The 12275-nt window shown below is 54.7% G+C and overlaps 2 protein-coding genes across 3 annotated transcripts in view; one reads left to right on the plus strand and one right to left on the minus strand.

Moving 5' to 3' along the window:
* Nudt17 (nudix (nucleoside diphosphate linked moiety X)-type motif 17) overlaps positions 1-2482 on the plus strand; it is a 3793-nt gene extending 1311 nt beyond the window's left edge. The window contains exons 2-9 of the mRNA XM_013018222.1: positions 4-131; positions 210-286; positions 431-448; positions 564-639; positions 835-875; positions 1055-1186; positions 1558-1796; positions 1919-2482. Coding sequence (XP_012873676.1) covers positions 4-131; positions 210-286; positions 431-448; positions 564-639; positions 835-875; positions 1055-1186; positions 1558-1796; positions 1919-1982 — 775 coding nt within the window. The 3' untranslated portion in view covers positions 1983-2482. The remainder of the gene's footprint in view (positions 1-3; positions 132-209; positions 287-430; positions 449-563; positions 640-834; positions 876-1054; positions 1187-1557; positions 1797-1918) is intronic.
* Pias3 (protein inhibitor of activated STAT, 3) lies at positions 2050-9800 on the minus strand. Of its 2 annotated transcripts, none has more exons than XM_013018349.1 (13): positions 9384-9800; positions 8899-8983; positions 8341-8391; positions 7785-7875; positions 7037-7171; positions 6759-6864; positions 6267-6340; positions 5166-5326; positions 4706-4839; positions 4458-4626; positions 4216-4343; positions 3824-3861; positions 2050-3415 (listed from the first exon to the last, which is right to left on the minus strand). In XM_013018349.1, exons 1-13 carry the CDS (start codon positions 9796-9798, stop codon positions 3149-3151), a joined length of 1854 nt encoding a protein of 617 aa, XP_012873803.1. In that variant the 5' UTR covers positions 9799-9800; the 3' UTR covers positions 2050-3148. The 2 variants fall into 2 exon arrangements, with proteins under 2 accessions (XP_012873803.1, XP_012873802.1); XM_013018348.1 differs by having other exon boundaries at positions 4216-4358.
* Between the last annotated feature and the right edge of the window lie 2475 nt (positions 9801-12275).

A 12275-nucleotide genomic window follows, 5' to 3' on the forward strand; every position in this document is an offset into this window, starting at 1 on the left:
GAGCCTGTGCGGCCGCGGCCCGTGGCCCTCGCACTGCGGCCTGGAGCGGTTCGTCCTCTTCGACCGGCCGTTTCCGGGCCCTTCGGCGCGGCTTCCGCTCCAGTTCCGGAGACGGCCCCGCGGGGGTCGGGGTGCGGCCCGCGCAGCCTTCCCGGGCGCGTGGGGGTGGGGGTAGCGCCTCCCCCCCCGACCTGGGGTCCCCCTGTCAGCGACCCCCCTTTCTCTCTTTGCGGCCCTGGACCAGCCGCCCAGCGCCGCGCTGCATGGCGACCCAGGCGTGGCCTGGGTGTGGCCGTGCTCCTGCAGCCCAGGGACAGGAAAATCTTGTTGACCCGAAGGACTCGCAGGTGAGGACTGGGGGGCTAACCCGTCCGCTGGAGAGGGGGTATGAACTTTAATGGGGTCCCCTCATCGCCCTGCTTTCTTGCAGGTGGAGCTGGAGGAGGAGGTACGGGACGTCCCTCCCCATCTGCACCTCCCCGAGCCAGAGCTACCGCCTTGAGTGCGGGCTGAGTGAGGGCTTCGGGGACTTGGAGTGGGGCTTCGGCCACCTTGACCCCCAGCTGCTCGATGGAGGGCTGCGGGAGGAAAGCGGACTATGTCTTCCCCATGGCCAGTTCTCTTGGCCCCGCTGGGGTTGTGGGAGATGAGAGGGGGCCTTGTTTACAACCGCCCGCCCCCCACCCCCAAGTCCACCAAACAGCCCCTGCTGCCCTGGCCACCGGGAATACGGCACCTCCAAGTACTCTCCTGTACCCTAGCTACCCTTCCACCTCTCAGATTAGGGGCCCAGCAGGTTTCACCCTAAATCTCTCTTTAGGAAAGTGTCATAAACACTGCTGCTGGTCTCCCCGGAGTACCAGCCGCAGCTGCAGGTAAGCCCGGCGGGTGGATGAGAAAGAGATCTGGTCACGAGCCCAAACCACCTGGTTCTACAATTAAGTGCAAGGTGGGAGCTAACCTCACCTGTGTCCCCAGTCTCTTCACTCCACCTGTGGGCAGGCCGTGATTAGGAAAGAGACTTCAGGAGAGGGTCAGCGTTATCTATTCCCAGGCCAGAATCCAACCAGACCCACAGAAGGTAAGTGCCATCGTATGGCTGGAACCAGATGTGGCAGCTGCGGTCGCTGCCACGGAGGATGGGACAGAAACAGCGAGCTGTCTCCCAGAGGACCTGCCACCCTATGTCCCGTAAGAATTCCTTCCTCCCTTAGACCACACACACACACACACACACAGTTCCTTCCTTCTTTTCAAGACAGAATTAGCTCATGCCTGTAATCCTACTCAGAAGGCTGAGATGTGATAGTGGAGGTTCAAAGCCTGCCCTGGCAACAAGTGGCAAAGCTCCAGCCTGGAGTTAAAAAGCTAAGGGACAGGGCCCAGGCTGTGAGTTCAAGTCCCACGATCAGCACACACATGCATTCAGAAAACCAGTGGCCAAACTCCCAAGGGTTCTTTGTTCCAACCACCTGGCACCAAAAACCTAGATTTGAGTCTTAGCTCTTCCACAGGAACAAGTCACTCCAACCACCTTCAACACATTCCTTCCCTTAGCATGCAGGCAACACCCACCCACCTCCTGTAGTAGGTGGGAGATTAAATCACCTAAAGTTTGTAAGCTCCAACGTACAATCCAGACAGAAGGTGTTGCAATCCAGTGCAATTGAGTTAGCGGATGGAGAACCCCGGACCTCTGGTCCTGCTCATGACCACCCAGCCACCGCGGAGGACAGAGAGAGGGTTAGCACTGCAACCAAGTTTGCCCTTGGGCTCTGGTTGCAATATCTGGACAGGTAAGAGTGAGGAGCGACATGAGGGTGCCTGAGCAATGCACCGGAACGCTCTCCTGTTCTTTGGGCTGGGAAAGGGGAGATGGATGCCCTTGGGAATGCTCCATTTAACACGGCCCCTTCAGGTGCAAGCGGAGCTCGTATGAACCCAGAGACAGTAAAGGAAGGAGACAACATGGGAACGTGTGACCCTCCCAGGGCGCTGGAGAGGGAGGCATGTAATCCCCTCCCTGACCCACCGTGACACTCGCGCTACAGTCACAACCTTTATTACGGGTGAGAACTTCGCTACAACTTTGGGAATAAAAAGTAAAATTACAACATAGGTCCGAGGCCCCAAAGGGGGCCTGAAAAACTGGGAAGGAAGAGACGAGGGTCCTCCCAGAAAAGGTGCAGAAAGAACCAGGCCTACCAAAGGGACGCAGGTCTCTCGTGGCTTAGGCCTTGGGATGTTTGGCATAAGAAATACTGTGAATTGAGCCAGGCATGGTGGCACACTCCTGAATCCCAGCTACTTTAGGAGGCAGAAGCAGGAGGATCATGAGTTCAGGACCACCCCAGGCAAATCAGTAATACCCTTTTTCAAAAACAAATACATACACAAGGGCTCTACTTCAACTAAGACACAGCATTTGTCTAGAACATAAGAGAGGCCCTGGGTTCAATCCCCCAGTACCACAAGAAAAAAAAAAGTGAACTTAAATATATCAATAAAAACAGACCTAAGTAAATAGGCCAGGTGCTCTCTGTTCCCTAACCCCCGGATCAACTAAGGTCTTGTCTCCTCCTCAGTCAGACCGGACAGAGACAGGGGAAGTCATCTTTGGAGTGTTTTGGTTTTTCTTATTTAGTTTATGTACAAAAGAAAAAGAAAATTTCTGCAGCCCAAAATAGAGTTCTCTGTTATCTGTGAAATTGCCTGACTCGATGTTGCCAACTGCGTGGCCAAATGGAACGGAATGAACATGAGAAGCATGGCTGGTCGGTTTGGTAGAGGGCACCTTGGGAAGAAGAGAAAGACCCCTCCCCCAACAGGCCATAGACAGGGGGATGGCTCTTCCCCCCAACTCATGGGCCCTCTACTTGCCTCCTTTGCCTAGTGAACATACCCCCTACCTAAAGGGCATTTCCAAAAATAGACCCCAATATCCTTAAAAAGGGGGTCAGTATTAACCCTTTGGGTATGGTGGGCCATGTTAGGCAGACATGAGCCCCAAACCAGGGGTCCATGTCGATCTGTCTGGCTTTTTGCCCAGCCCCCCCGAGCAGTTAGGGTGGCCAGGACACCAGGGCTGGGCCTCCACAGTATGTTCTCTCAATGTTCGGGGCAACGAAAGTTCCACAATCCTAAGAACTTAGTCCAGGGAGATGACGTCTGAGCGGCAGCCAGCCAGAGAGGGGGCTGAGGGCAGGGCGGCTCCATGTCCCTCCCTCAAGGCCCCCCCAGGAGCCACAATGCTGCTGACTCGGCCAGGAGGGGGTGCTGGAGTGGAGCTGCGGTGCGAGCTCCCCAACGTGGGGGCCAGTGGGCCCAGAAAGTGGGAAGGGGTCCCCCGGTACTGGAAGAAGTGGCCGAGGGTGTCCTGTTCATCTGTGGAGGTGATGACGGAAGGCCCATAGTGCTGGGGAGAAGGAAGGAAGGGCGCAGTTGAAACTTCTCCCTGGCGTGACCACGCCAAGTCTCTGACTCTGCCTTATTTCCCTGAACCCCTCCCCTTGCCCTGCCTTTCCACTGCCCAACAGCTCAGCTGGCTAGGTTTTTGGGGCCTCTAATATGTGTGGAATGTCCGGTTAGGGCAGGTGGGGGGGCAAGGAGGCGGGACAGCTATGCTGAAATGTCTTGACCAAACAGAGCTCAACACTAAAACTGTGAGTTGGAGGCGGAAGTACCGGAGGGAACTGAGCAAGAAAATATAGCTGCTACCCTACTGAAAAGCAGACTTAGGTCCCCAGAGTGGGGAGGGTACCATCAGAGCCTAGAAAGGAAGCTTCCAGTCTCAGATCTTCTGAGAAAAGTAGGCATTACTTACCTGACTTTCTGTCTGAAGGAAAGAAAATAAATCTAAACCTGGTAAGAAAAAAAAAAAATCAAAATCAGCCTCCTCTCTGACCCCTTCATCTCCTAAAACAAAAGTGCCCACGGGCCCTGCACTGGTGGCTCACGCCTGTAAACCCAGCAACTCAGGAGGCTGAGATCTGAGGGTCCCAGTTAGAAGCCAGCACCAGGCAAGAAAGTGAGACTCTTAAATTAACCACCAAAAGGCTGGAGATAAGAGCTCTGGCTCACATGGTAGAGTACCAGCCTTAAGTGGAAAAGCTACGGGCCAGTGCCCAGGCCCTGAGTTCAAGTCCTAAGATGGGCATACACCCTCTGTGCCTTTAGCTTTGGAAAGGAACAAGAGAGTTCGGGGCAAGGTGATACCTTGGATATCGGCCCCCAGGGGGAAGGCTGGTGGATAGTCATGTATCGGGAGACTGGACAAGAAGTCGCTGCCCAGGGTGCCTGCTGGGCTCCGCAGCACGGATGGCTGGTGACCAGGTGTCAGGACTCTGTGGACAGAAGATCTGGGAGGCTCGTGAACCACAGGTGCCCAAATCCACTCTCTGTCCCCTCCCTCTACCTTTCCCCTGCCTCCCAGCTCATCTTCTGCCATTTCCTCATACCCTTTGCTTCCAGGTAGGGCTGGGATGGCGGTCGAGGGGATAGGGCAGTGCTTTTTGGCAGGGGGCAGATCCTCCTCGTCAGATGAGCTTTCTATGGTCAGGTCAATCACTTCAACCTTCTTCTTGCTCTCTGGTGCATTTCCTTCTTGGACTGCGCTATACTGGAGGCCTAGGGATGTAAGAGGGCTGTGTCTCAGAAGAAGGGTCATCAAAGATGTAGCTTGGCTGGGGGACAGGGGGTCACTCACCATCCAGCCCATACCCTGGCGGGGGGCAAACCTCAGACGCCTCCTTTTTGGGTTTCATTGGACACCAGGATCCATCTTCCATGAACTGGATCTCCTCACAATCCGAACAGGAATTAAGAATCTCCATGAATAAACTAAGGGAGTGGCAAGACAGGGATTCATGAGTCTGGGAGATGGCCCCAGCAGTGGCCGTAGTCCTGCAATACCTCTCTTTACCTTATCTGTCAAGCAAGTACTACCCACACTACTAGATCTGAGTTGTCATGAGAATTAAGTGAAGGAAGAGCTGGGGAGTGTCACTGGGCAGCTAGAACACGTGCAGACCCAGCCTAAAGTAAAAAAGCCAAGTGAGAGTAGAGTAAAAGGCCATGAGTTCAAGACCCAGGACTTGCATAAAAAAGGGGATGGGGGAGAGGGGAAGCGTAGAGGATGTCACAGATAGAGAGGAGAATGTCCTTACCCATCAATAATAAGAGACTCGTAGGGAGCCTTCTTGTCACACACAGGGCAGGTCCAGGTTGGCTTCTTCTCATTCATCTGTAGATAGAGGGCGGCATCGAAGCTCTGCAAGTGGGCACAGGTGAGGGCCCGGCACGGGACGGTCAGCCGCATCTTCCCAAGCTGAGGAGAAGAGAGCACTCCAGTCACATCCCCACCAGGAGCCACGGTGAAACCCCTCTCAACAACTGACAGACACTTTAGAAAAGAAAGCTGGAGCCAGTGGCTCACACCAGTAATCCTAGCTACTCAAGAGGCTGAGATCTGAGGATCACAGTTCAAAGCCAGCAGGGAAGGCCAAGAGATTCTTTTCTCCAATAAACTACTCCGAAAAGGCCAGTAGCACTGTAGCTCAAGTGGGAGAGCACTAGCCTTGAGCGAAAGAAGCTCAGGGACAGTGTCCAGCCCCAGAGTTTAAGACCCTGAACCACCAAAAAAGAAAAAGAAAGAAATGATAGAGCCAGGCACTGGTGACTCACACCTGTAATTCTAGCTACTCAGGAGGCTGAGATCTGAGGATCACAGTTTGAAGCCAGCCCAGGCAGGAAAGTCTGTGAAACTCTTATCTCCAATAAACTACTCAGAAAAATCCAAAGTAAAGCTGTGGCTCAAGTGGTAGAGTGCTAGCCTTGAGCACAAAGAAACTCAGAGACAGCACCCAGGCCCTGAGTTCAAACCCCGGGACTGGCACCAAAAGAAAAAAAAAAGAATGCTAGGAAGGCAAGCCAATCTTGTCTGGGAGGGAGGGCTGATGGAGAAGGGGGAGGAGAATAAACACGGGCAAGACACTATGCATGAGTGTGAAAATGGCAGTGAAGCTTGCCGAGATTGGTTTGGGGCTGGGGTGAGGGAGAGCGCCATGGAGGCATGGTTTTGGAAGGAGAGGAGTCTGTTGCAGGGCACGACATATACACAGGGACGTGTCCACCTGAAACCCCTCGGAACATACATAAAAGCCCCACTGGTTCCGTTGTAGAGAACCTCCCTTGAGCGCTGCTAGGAACACTCATTGGAGTCCAGAGTCCCCCCACCCCTACCCCACTTCCCTTCCCCCGGTACCCACCGGGCACATGAGGGACACCCGGAGACTTGTCGTGGCCACTTCACTGTCAGGGTCAGCAGTCAACTTCTCCTTGACTGAAACAGAGGCAGAGCCAGGGCTGAGCACCCGCTGGGAGCATGTTTGGGGACCAGTGGGATGTAACACAGGGTAGAACTGGATTGGCAGAAAGGTGTAGAAGAAGGGACCCCATCCCCCACCCAGCATCCCTGAAGAGGCTTAAGATGGCTAAGAAAGGACCTGGAAGGAATGGAAGCATGTGAGGTTAGAAGGGCAATCCCTCGGCTCTCAGGGAAGGACCACCCTCGCCGGGGAGGGTGGGCTTCGGGTCTGGGAGGCAAGAAGCAGACAGACCCGACTGAAACAAGGCATCCTCGCTGACACCTCCAACACAAAGGGTGCAGACAAAGACAGGGAGCACGGAGTTTGTGTGACAGGAGGGAGGCTAGAGGCCCACCCTTGGGCGGCACCGGGGGAGGGAGGGGCGTTACTCACTCAGCGCCCGGGAGTGGTCTGGGTTCCGGATACCCTTTGCTCTGAGTTTTTGTAGAAGGGTCCCTGCGGTCAACTGCCTCACCAGGTACACAGACAAGGAGTAATTCTACTTGTGGGGGGCGGGGGAGGGAGGGGGAGAATTAGCCTCTGCTCCTCATACCACCCCCGTCCCCCTTTTGAATCACTAAGAGCAGACACGATGCGTCCCCATGGGGCCCTGGGTGACCTCCTTCTGCCCACGGCACACCCGGCCAGCCACTTCTTACAGCTTCACTCACCCTTCCAAACTCGGAGGACCAGTTGACCACGATGGTGTTGGGCACGGTGGCTGAGAGTCGAGCCAGGGCTGTGATGTTGATGGGGCGACTGGGCCTCTTGGGCTCAGCCCCGTTCTTGGTGGGGGGAAGATAGCCCTGGGGGAGGGGCAGGGTGGTGGTGGCACTGGTCAGTGGAGAGGGAGCTTGGCTCTCACAACAGCAGAAAGCCCTCAGCTTCCTCCCTCCCGGGAAGGCAGGCCAGTTCCCTCATGACCACACGCACAGGGGTGCACTTAGTGCTGCACGATGCTGGGGCACTAGCACCTAGGGGTGTGTGAGAGTTCACTCCTGGGGGAAAGGAGAGCTTCTTTATTGACTGAGGAATGAGGAACTCGTCCCTTCGTCCCTGAATGGGAGCAACAGCAACACTATCCCTGCTTCCAGCTCTGGGCTCATGATTTGTGTGTGTGTGCCAGTACTGGGACTTGAACTCAGGGCCTTGTGCTCTCTCGCTTGGCATTTTTTGCTCAAGGCTGGCATGCTACGGCTTGGATTTCTAAGAAGTCTTTTCTGACCCTTTGGACTGACCACATCTCCCTCCTCTGGCTCTGACAGGAAAGTGTATTTGGCCCTATTTTAATACTCCCTTTCTACATGATATTGACTTACTCAAGAAACAGAGAATCTGCCGTGTGTCAACCCTGTGCTAGGTAGATCTCTTGGAACCAGAGCAGGGAAGGGTGACTACCAGAAGGGAAGACGTATTTACCGGCAGGGGGCACAGCTTCCCATTGACCTTGACAAAGAGGTTGGGGGGGAAATAATCCTCCTGGGGGCAGCTGGTCTCACAGAGGCAGAACCTGGCAAGAGAGAACAGACAAAGAGAGGGAGGGAGGCAGCTCTATTTGTTTTGTTGTTGTGCCAGTACTTTGGAGGGTTTGAACTCAGGGCCTTGCACTCTTGTTTGGCTCTTCTTTCAAGGCTGACACACTACCACTTGAGCCACACCTCCACTTCCAGCTTTTTGCTGGAAGATCACTGGAGATAAGAGTCTCATTAAGACTTTTCTGTCCAGGCTGGCCTCAAACCAGGATCTTCAGAGGTCAGCCTCTGGAGCAGACAGGATGACAGGAGCAAGCCACTGACACCGCCCGCTGAGACACAAAGGCAGGGGACTCAGGAAACCCATTCCTAGATAACTGAAGCCCTCGGCGTCAGGTAGGCACAGGGCTGGCATGAGCGTGGCAAAGTACCCACCACACCCCGGTTTCATTCCCTCTCTCCTTTAAAGGGAGCCTCACAGGGAAGAAGGAAAAGCAACTCACCTTAGCTGCACCTGGATGGTGTAATCGCATTTGGCTCCTGGCAGAACCTCTCTGAAGCAGGGAGGGAAAAAGAGAGATATTAGAATATGGCCTTCAGAGGGTGAGCAGGGTGAGTAGGCACAAAGAAGTCCACACCAGGTACTGGCGGCTCCCACCTATTATCCTAGCTACTCAGGAAGCTGAGATCTGAGGATCCTAGTTCAAAGTCGACCTGAGCAGAAAAGTCTATGATAAACTGTTATCTCCAATTAACCAGCAAAAAGCCGGAAGTAGAGGTGTAGTTCTGGTAGAGTGTCAGTCTTGAGTGAAAAAGCCAAATGGAGTGTGAGGCCTGAGTTCAAGCCTCAGTATTGGCATGTGCATGCTTGTGTATACACATACACACACACACACACACAGAGCTAAACATCCAAAAGACTGAGAAAAAAGAGACATGTGAGTGAGAGGCAAAGCAGGGGTATGGGAGTAGGGAGGGAGGACGGGAGGAGGGAAAGGAAAGTGAGGCGACGGAGTGAAGGGAAGCACCCAGGAGGGTGCAGAAGACAGAAGGAGACGCACCTGGATGTGAGAATCTGCTGCACTTGTTGGGGTGTGAGCGCAAAGGTGAAGTGTGCTTCCTCAAACCGCTGGCTAGAAGTAGAGGCTAAAGACACAAAACATGGTTATTCCAAGCCTGCGCAAGGCAGCTACCCTAGATTGCTCATCCCCGAGGACTAACACCAAAGAGAGGAGTCCAACCAAGCTGGAGTCTAGCTGGGCACTGGTGGTTCACACCTATAGTCCTTAGCTAATCAGGAGGCTGAGATCTGATGAGGATCACGATTCAAAACCAACCTGGGCAGCAAAGTCTATGAGATTCTTATTTCCAATTAATCACCAAAAAGCCAAGAAGTGAAGATGTGGCTCAAGTGGTAGAACACCAGCCTTGAGTGAAAAACCTAAGGGACAATGCCCAGGCCCTGAGTTGGGGCCTCAATACCAGCACCAAAAAATAAAACAACCCTGGCATTTTAGAAAGACTGAGGGACTGCAGAGCGCCATACCGAGGGTGGTCGGCCGGATGAGCTCCCCGTAGACTTCATAGAAGGGCAACGGTTTCATGGTGACATCAGGGTGTACAGGCTGGGGCAAAGGGGGGTGGAGATCCACCTCCCGCTTGGGGCCCAGTAAGGTGCCAGGGGTCAGGAGAGCAGGGGGGATGGGTGCCAGAGGGCCGGGAGAGCCGACAGGAGAGGAGCCAGGGGGCAGGGAGAGCAGGGAGAGGTCGGAGGGCCCCAGCGGCTTCCGGGGGAAGCGCCGGCGGTACAGCTCCTTGATTTTCATCTGGACGCTGGGGGCGCAGCTGGACTTGAGGAGGTGCAAGGCCTTGGCCAGGAGCTCGTGCTTGCGTCCACTCTTGTTCCGGCCAGCAAAGCCAAGGAGAACCTGGAGCTCAGACACGCGGAAGCTCATCACCATGTGCTGTAGAAGAAGAGAACAGCTTGAGAATCCCCCTAACACTGGTGGGCCTGGCCAAGGGGACACGGCAAGTACCATGCCAGCCCCCTCTGGCCCACCTCACCAGCACCTCTCAGCGCTTACCAGGACTTCTCATGTCTGGAAGCTGGCCAAAGGGAGAGAAGAGGGCAGAGAGCAGGCCACAGACAGCAGGCCCCCCTAACCAGGACTCTCATACATAATCGGATTATCTGTCCCCTCCCTCCTCCTGCCAGACCCTCAGATTCAACCCAGCCTCCAGTGAAGAGAAAAGAAGAGACCAGAGACAGAAGGAAGAGAGGATTCAGGCCAGACAGCCCCACAGGGAAGAACGGGAACAGATGGCTGGAGCATCACGTCCTCAGACCACCCCCTCCCAACCGCCTCCATTTACCCCGGGGTTTCCCCAAGCTTCAAGCTTTTGGGGCCATGTTTGGTTGTTGCTTTGTTTTGAACTCAGGACTTGGTGTCTGCTATGTAGGTACTCTACCACTCCAGCCACACCCCCCAAACTTCCTTAAATTTGTTTTTCCGTGAGTCTCATCTTTGTGTGTCCTCATTCTAGTGCTGCTCCACAGCTGTAACTACAGAGGCTCACCACCACGCATTCCCGCCAACCCTCCGAGCTGGCCTCCAACCTCCATCCTCCTCACATCGGCCTGCATCACAAGTGGATAGGACTACAGTCAGGAGCCTCCCTGCCTAGGGTATGGCCAGGGTTTGTAGGTCAGAGTTCAATTCCCCTAACTCCCCCAAATCCTTTCTTGCCCTCATTTATAGAACCACTCTCAGTCCTATTTTTCTGGAAGGGTAACAGGCTAAAAACTCATAGGGAAGATCATTAGTTCATGTACGCTGAATAAATCTGGCAAGAACTACTTTCCTGCTTCTCCTCCATGAAGAAAATCACACACACACACACACACACACACAAGGTAGAGAGGCAGAGTTCTCAACGAATGAGGACAATGCTGGGCCAAGACAACAGCATCAAAAGTTCCTCCGGCCCGGCAACAGTGACACACCTGTAATCCCAGCTACTCAGGAGGCTGAGCTCTGAGGACTGGGGTTCAAGGCCATCTCAGGCAGGAAATTCCATGAGACTCATCTCCAGTTAGCCACCAAAGAGCCAAAAGTGGAGCTGTGGCTCAAGTGGTAGAGCACTAAATAGCCTTGAACACAAAAGCTCAGGGACAACACCCAGGCCCAGAGTTCAAAGCCTAGGACAGGCACCTACCCGCCCCCCCCCAAAAAAAAAGAAAGAAAAAAAGCTCCTTCAAAGGGGTTGGACAAGCACCAGGGACTATATGGAAAGCAAAGATCTGAGGATCCTGATTATAGCTAGCTGGGTAGGAAAGTCTGCACAACTTATCTCCAATTAACTACCAACAATCACAAAATAGAGCTGTGGCCCGAAGTGGTAGAGCACTAGCCTTGAGTTAAGGGCCCAAGTTAAGGGCGCAGGCCCTCAGCTCAAGCCCCCATACTAATAAATGGCCTGGGCCCAATGGGTTGACCTCACTGCTGCCAGGTGCCACAGCAGAACTTCAAAGGATGGGTCAGAGGCAAGAGGCAAGAGGCAAGAGGCAGGGGGAGGAACCAGTGACTTGAGACTCTGGGCCATGTCCTCTGAGTGCTTCCCTCAGCCCTGTGGTGGTGGTGGGAAGTCCCTCCTGACTCTCTAGGAAACCGTGTCATAGGCAGGCCCAGCCAGTCCTCCACTGGAGGCTTCAGCATGGACGTGGGGGTGGGCACACGTGCGTGAGCAAGGGCTTATACTGAGGCTTGAACTCAGGACCTGGGTGCAGTCCCACAGCTCCAGGCTGGCACTCTACCATTTGAGCCCACACTCCACTTCCAGCCTTTTGATGGTTATTTGGAAATAAAGAATATCATGGTCTTCCCTGCCTGGGCAGCTTTGAACCACCATCCTCAGATCTCAGGAGTTCCACCCACCTTTTGAAGAATGAGCTTCCCCTTAGTACCTCTAATTCCTCTCTGCTGATACCTGGGGCCTCCTTACCGCCCGGGTACCAGCTCTCCAGAGACCAGAGGCAGGACTGGTTCCTCTCCATCTGCAGGACCCCCGTCCACCAAGTCTCAGCCACCCACTGGCACTGTCCAGGGCACCGGTGCAGCTCCAAGTCTCTGCTGCCTCCCTCCCACCTGCCTGCCTCCCTCACACGTACCCCAGTTCCTCACTGGCACATTTGGCCCATGCTCTCCCCCCTACCACACCACGGGGTCCCTACAAGCACCCCTACTCCAGGGCTGGCCTCCGCCCACCCTCCCTGCAGCCTTGTGCCTGGGCCCCCCACAATGGCTTCTCCTCTGAGAGCCACCAACCCTGCACACCCCTGCAACGGAGGTCCCGGCCCCGCCCCCTCCCACCAGCAGCTCCCGACTCCTCCTACCCCTGCACACACACCCCTGCACCTGCCCGACAGCGGCTCCCCAGA

This window comes from Dipodomys ordii, unplaced genomic scaffold (genome assembly GCF_000151885.1).
Source record: "Dipodomys ordii isolate 6190 unplaced genomic scaffold, Dord_2.0 Scaffold39, whole genome shotgun sequence".
Classification (NCBI taxonomy): Eukaryota; Metazoa; Chordata; class Mammalia; order Rodentia; family Heteromyidae; genus Dipodomys; species Dipodomys ordii.